This window comes from Carlito syrichta, unplaced genomic scaffold, assembly GCF_000164805.1.
Source record: "Carlito syrichta isolate Samal-C Ts95f unplaced genomic scaffold, Tarsius_syrichta-2.0.1 Scaffold309834, whole genome shotgun sequence".
Classification (NCBI taxonomy): domain Eukaryota; kingdom Metazoa; phylum Chordata; class Mammalia; order Primates; family Tarsiidae; genus Carlito; species Carlito syrichta.
Window position 1 is genome coordinate 591,904 of NW_007253930.1, and position 4,782 is coordinate 596,685.

Below are 4,782 nucleotides of genomic sequence, written 5' to 3' on the forward strand. Positions count from 1 at the left end.
CAGAGTCACACATACAAAGATCCTCAGCTAGAGACTCATACAAGTTACAAGGATTTCAACTCCCCAGGGGATTCTCGTATATTTTTTGTTTTCCCTCAGATCTGTGCTTCCCACTTCTGTGGTTTATCCAGAATTAATACAGCCCTACTAGCTTGCCATTTACACAGGATAACCTCAAGCATAATTGTCTTCATTAAAATTACTCAACATCTACAGTAGGTACTCTCTTGTATATAAAAAGTCATAAACTAGTTTTGTTATATAAAATATAATAACAGCTAACATTTATTCAAGGTCTATCTTTCATAGCCACTATACTAATGGTTTTATACATTGAATTTTTTTAATCCTCATAACTGCCCTATGAACTAGAAACAATTATTATTTCGATTTCCCAATGAGGAAACTAAATATTAATGTTCAAATAATTTTCCCAAAACTGCACTGATAGTATGAATAAGAGCAGTGAGTTTAATTCAAGCTCACTGAGCATTACAAACACACAATCAGTTGCTTTTGACCTATCATCAAAAGTACCAGAAAGATTATAAAAATATAGTAAGTAAAGAATGTGGACTTTAACTCAAAATCTGCATCACTAACTCTACTTTCCACTATCTGAGATTACTTTGCCACAATTCATAGGCTTTTTTCTGCTCTTTTTTCTGTCCCTAGATGGGATAGACAAACAGAATACATCTTCTGTCACTCATTGGTCTTTCAACTCAGTTGGTTGCTGGCTTGCAGCTTGTTCTCACATTATGCACTAGTGTTTTTCTGGTCTTGCTCTATTTCAGCTGAGTCCCTACTTGGATAGATAAATTACTAATGTCTCAATTTCTGCCAGACTGGAGCTTTGGCTTATTTTCTCTGTCTCTTGCCTTTTGTGAGGATAAACGAGCAGATCCTGAACCTTGACACCTTGATATTCAAGCCTTGCTGTGTTTTGCAATGCTATCTACATCTTCTCACATTTCTATTTCCCGCTCTACACCTCTTGGATTCTACTTTTCTATAAGGTCACCCACCCCTTAGTTCTTTCTGTGTCTTCTTTGATGCCACTCACTTTCCTGAAACACCAAGCCCAATGTTGGGTAAATAGGGTCCCTCTGCAAGAGATATTGCTTCAATTCCCCATCCACTCTCCACACTTCCACTCTCTGATGGACATATCAAATTTTCAGGTCTAAGCTACTCCTAGACCTTTCTTTCCATAATTAAACTCCCAAGTGCATTGCAAAGGTATGTTTTTTCCAAGCAGGGGTTGATCCAGGAATGCAATCTCTACAACATTTTTATATCATTTCTATAGGCAAAACACAGGCTACCCCACTTCTTCTTATACAGGGAAAATAGAGAAAATGTATACAGAAGCATCAGGTAGAGGCTGACACTCTATAAAGGAGCAACCATGGCCAAAGTAAAAATATGTGTCATAGTTATCCCACCTTTGGAAACAGAGAAAAAGTATTATTTTCTGAATACCTTTTCTATAATCTTTAGCATTTGTCCTCAGAACAGCCTAAAATATGGGTATTATAAGTTTTATATCTTGGATGAAATTTAAGAAATAAAGTACCCTGTTCAACTTCATAAAATTAATCAGTTGCAAATTTAAAATTGAAGTCAAAATGTGTCTACCCCAAACCTATGAAGTTATATTGTAGACTATATGTAGTATACATGCAGCACACAAGCTGGAATAACTTATGAGGTATCCTCTCTATCAGATTAAAAAAATCAAACCAAGACACACACCTAACCTTCCTTCATATTTTCTGCCTTAAGGACAGCAATGCTGAGAAGAAACCAGAGTCACATAACTGAATTCCTCCTTCTGGGACTGACCACTGACCCCAAACAGCAAGTGTGGCTCTGTTCCAGTTTTCTGGTCATGTACCTGATCAATGTAGTTGGCAACTCAGTCATCATCGCAGCCATCTTGGGGGATGCCCACCTCCATACTCCCATGTATTTCTTCCTCTCCAACCTTTCCCTGGTGGACATCTGTTTTACCACCACCATCGTGCCACAAACATTAGTGAACATGTTGACTCAGAAAAAGACCATCTTTTTTGCTCAGTGCCTCACTCAGATGTATTTCTTTGTGGCCTTTGGGATCACTGACAGCTTCCTCCTGGCTGCCATGGCTATTGATCGCTACATGGCCATCTGTAACCCACTACGTTACACCACGACCATGAGCCTCAGGCACTGTCTCTTGCTGGTGGCAGCATCCTGGATGGTGGCCCACCTCCACTCACTCACCCACACAATTCTCATGGCCCATCTCTCCTTTTGTGGCCCCAATGTTATCCACCACTTCTTCTGTGATGTCCAGCCACTGTTGACACTCTCCTGCTCCAACACCTCTGTCAATGAACTTCTGGCCTTCACAGAGGGCTCCTTTGTGATTATGAGTCCCTTTATCTTCATTATTATCTCTTATATCTATATAACCCATGCCGTTATGAGGGTCCCTTCTGGAGAAGGCAGGTACAAAGTCTTCTCCACCTGTGGATCCCACCTCACAGTGGTGGCGCTATTCTATGGGACCATCATATCTGTGTACATTCGCCCCTCATCCACCTACTCAGTGACCAAGGATCGTGTGATCACCATCATCTATACAGTAGTTACTCCCATGCTGAACCCTTTCATCTATAGCCTTAGGAACAAGGACATGAAACAGGCTTTGAGGAAGCTAATGACTAAATGACAGGATGGAATATGTATATTTTGCTACCTCTAGGAGTTTAATTATTGATTCAACAATAAAAAGTTAAGCATCTATTATCTGAAGGTACTATGCTTAACTTGTGAGAAAAGTTAAGTAAAATTTAGCTTCTTTCCTCAAAAGTACTTACATTCTAATTAGCAGGAAAAAATTATCAACAGCTCGCTGTAATAAAATTTTTTCTTATTTCTTGTATAATTTAGATGAGCTATGATTATAAATATCTTAAATTATATAATAAATTCCCAACTTTCCCCTCTTATTCAGTATCTTTATTCCTTCTCTTGTGAAATACCGAGTTCATGCATCTCATGTAGATTACCAGTATAGGCCAATATTTCACAATAAAACAATTTTTTTAAAGCTTCCACATCTACCATTTAGTGAGTTTTGGTAAATTACTTAACCTCTTTTAATTTTAATTCCCTGGTCCTGTAGTATACTCATTGGGCTAGAAGCCTAGATCCAATAATCACCAACCCTCTGATCTTGGAAAAGTACATTAATCTTTCTTTCCTTGGTTTTTCATATGCCAAGTTGACTTTTGTTTTAATTAAATGATATAATGTGTTCTAAGACATATATGAATTATATATTAAGTGCTTAGAACACTGTCTTGCATATAGCAAGCTCATAATAAATGTCAACCATTATAGTAACATTATATGAAAATGTCTCTAGAGTCTCTTTCCAACTAACATTTTATTTTTTGGAATGGGGTGGAAATTGTTGTGCTGTTATATTTCTTCCCACTCAATTCAATCTAGGTGTTTCTGGAAATTCAATATTACACTCTTTTTAGGACCTTATCACTGTGTTGTCAAGTTTCTTAGGAATTCCAGAGAGTTCAGAGAAGACTTCTTCCAATCATTATAACACAATGCCCACTGACCTTCCTTTCTCTCTATCCTCACTCCTCCATACCATCTTCATTGTCTTTCAAATAATTTCACTTTCAAAGCCTCCATGGGGAGCACTGTCCAGCACTTCAAACATCCGAAATAAAGTCTATGGCTAAAGAATGTAAAGGAGACCAGTGAAGAAATATTAAGGGGGAAAATATAGCCTTACTAAGGGGATTGGATATAAAAGAGGGGGAAATACAGCACTCTACCCTCAATGAAAAAATAAAAGTGTGGTAGAAATTAAAGACTAAACTTTTCCCAGGGGTCTGTCTTGAAGAAAGTACTAAAAAGTAGGGCAGTCACATCAATAAAATAAAAACTATCATCCAGTGAGCTTGCTATTTGTTTTAGGAAATTCATGCCAGTGGACAGCTATGGCAAAGTGCAGAAAGGTAGCTAAGAAGCACAATGCCTTTGGATTGAAACTCTGACTCTGTTAGTATTTTTGTATCTTCAACAAATTAACAGTTCTACTAAATCTCACTTGTTTCATCTATAAAATGGGAGTGATAATAGCAGCTATTTTATGACTATTGAGATGACAATTAGCATAAAGTAAGTAGCACATTATGTGGTCTATTGTAAGTGCTCAATAAGGTTAATTATTATGACAGTTATAGTGTTCAAACTTTATAACCTGAGGTAAATAAATTGGTTTTTAGAAGAAATAGGGAATTAGGGAAGATGAAAAATAACCAACAGTGCAAATAAGTAGACATCAATTCCAGAAAACCATCTTTCAAGACCAAAGTCAATTCTCAGAATAATTATTTTCACATGATGGGAGGTAGGGAAGTATAGAACCCAGATGATTTACTTGAGCCATTCTTGGTACTCCCTTTCACAATCACAATTATAATGGACACTGTCAGCAATCCTGGCCTGATAAGAGTATGCTTATTAAGGTCTCAGATCCCTCAGGAGTAAAGATTTGGGTTATACTAACAGGTCAGCCCCCAAGACCTGCTATATAAGAGCTGAAAATGAGAGAAATTTATAATGCACAGTGAGGAGAAGGAAGAGGATGAGTACCAGTTGCAACTTCAAGACCAACTCTGCAAAGTGAGCTGTACTTCATCTTACTAATTTCCCTGTTTCCTCTAAGGAAGAGAGGTCCAGGGAAACCCTAAAGGAATTATT

The 4,782-nt window shown here is 37.5% G+C and overlaps 1 protein-coding gene across 1 annotated transcript; it reads left to right on the plus strand.

Annotated features, from left to right (window-relative positions):
- The first annotated feature begins 1,795 nt into the window (after positions 1 to 1,795).
- Positions 1,796 to 2,719, plus strand: LOC103270447 (olfactory receptor 1L6-like). The gene has a single exon (XM_008067958.1). The coding sequence runs from the start codon at positions 1,796 to 1,798 to the stop codon at positions 2,717 to 2,719; it is 924 nt and encodes a 307-aa protein (XP_008066149.1).
- The last annotated feature ends 2,063 nt before the right edge of the window (positions 2,720 to 4,782 follow it).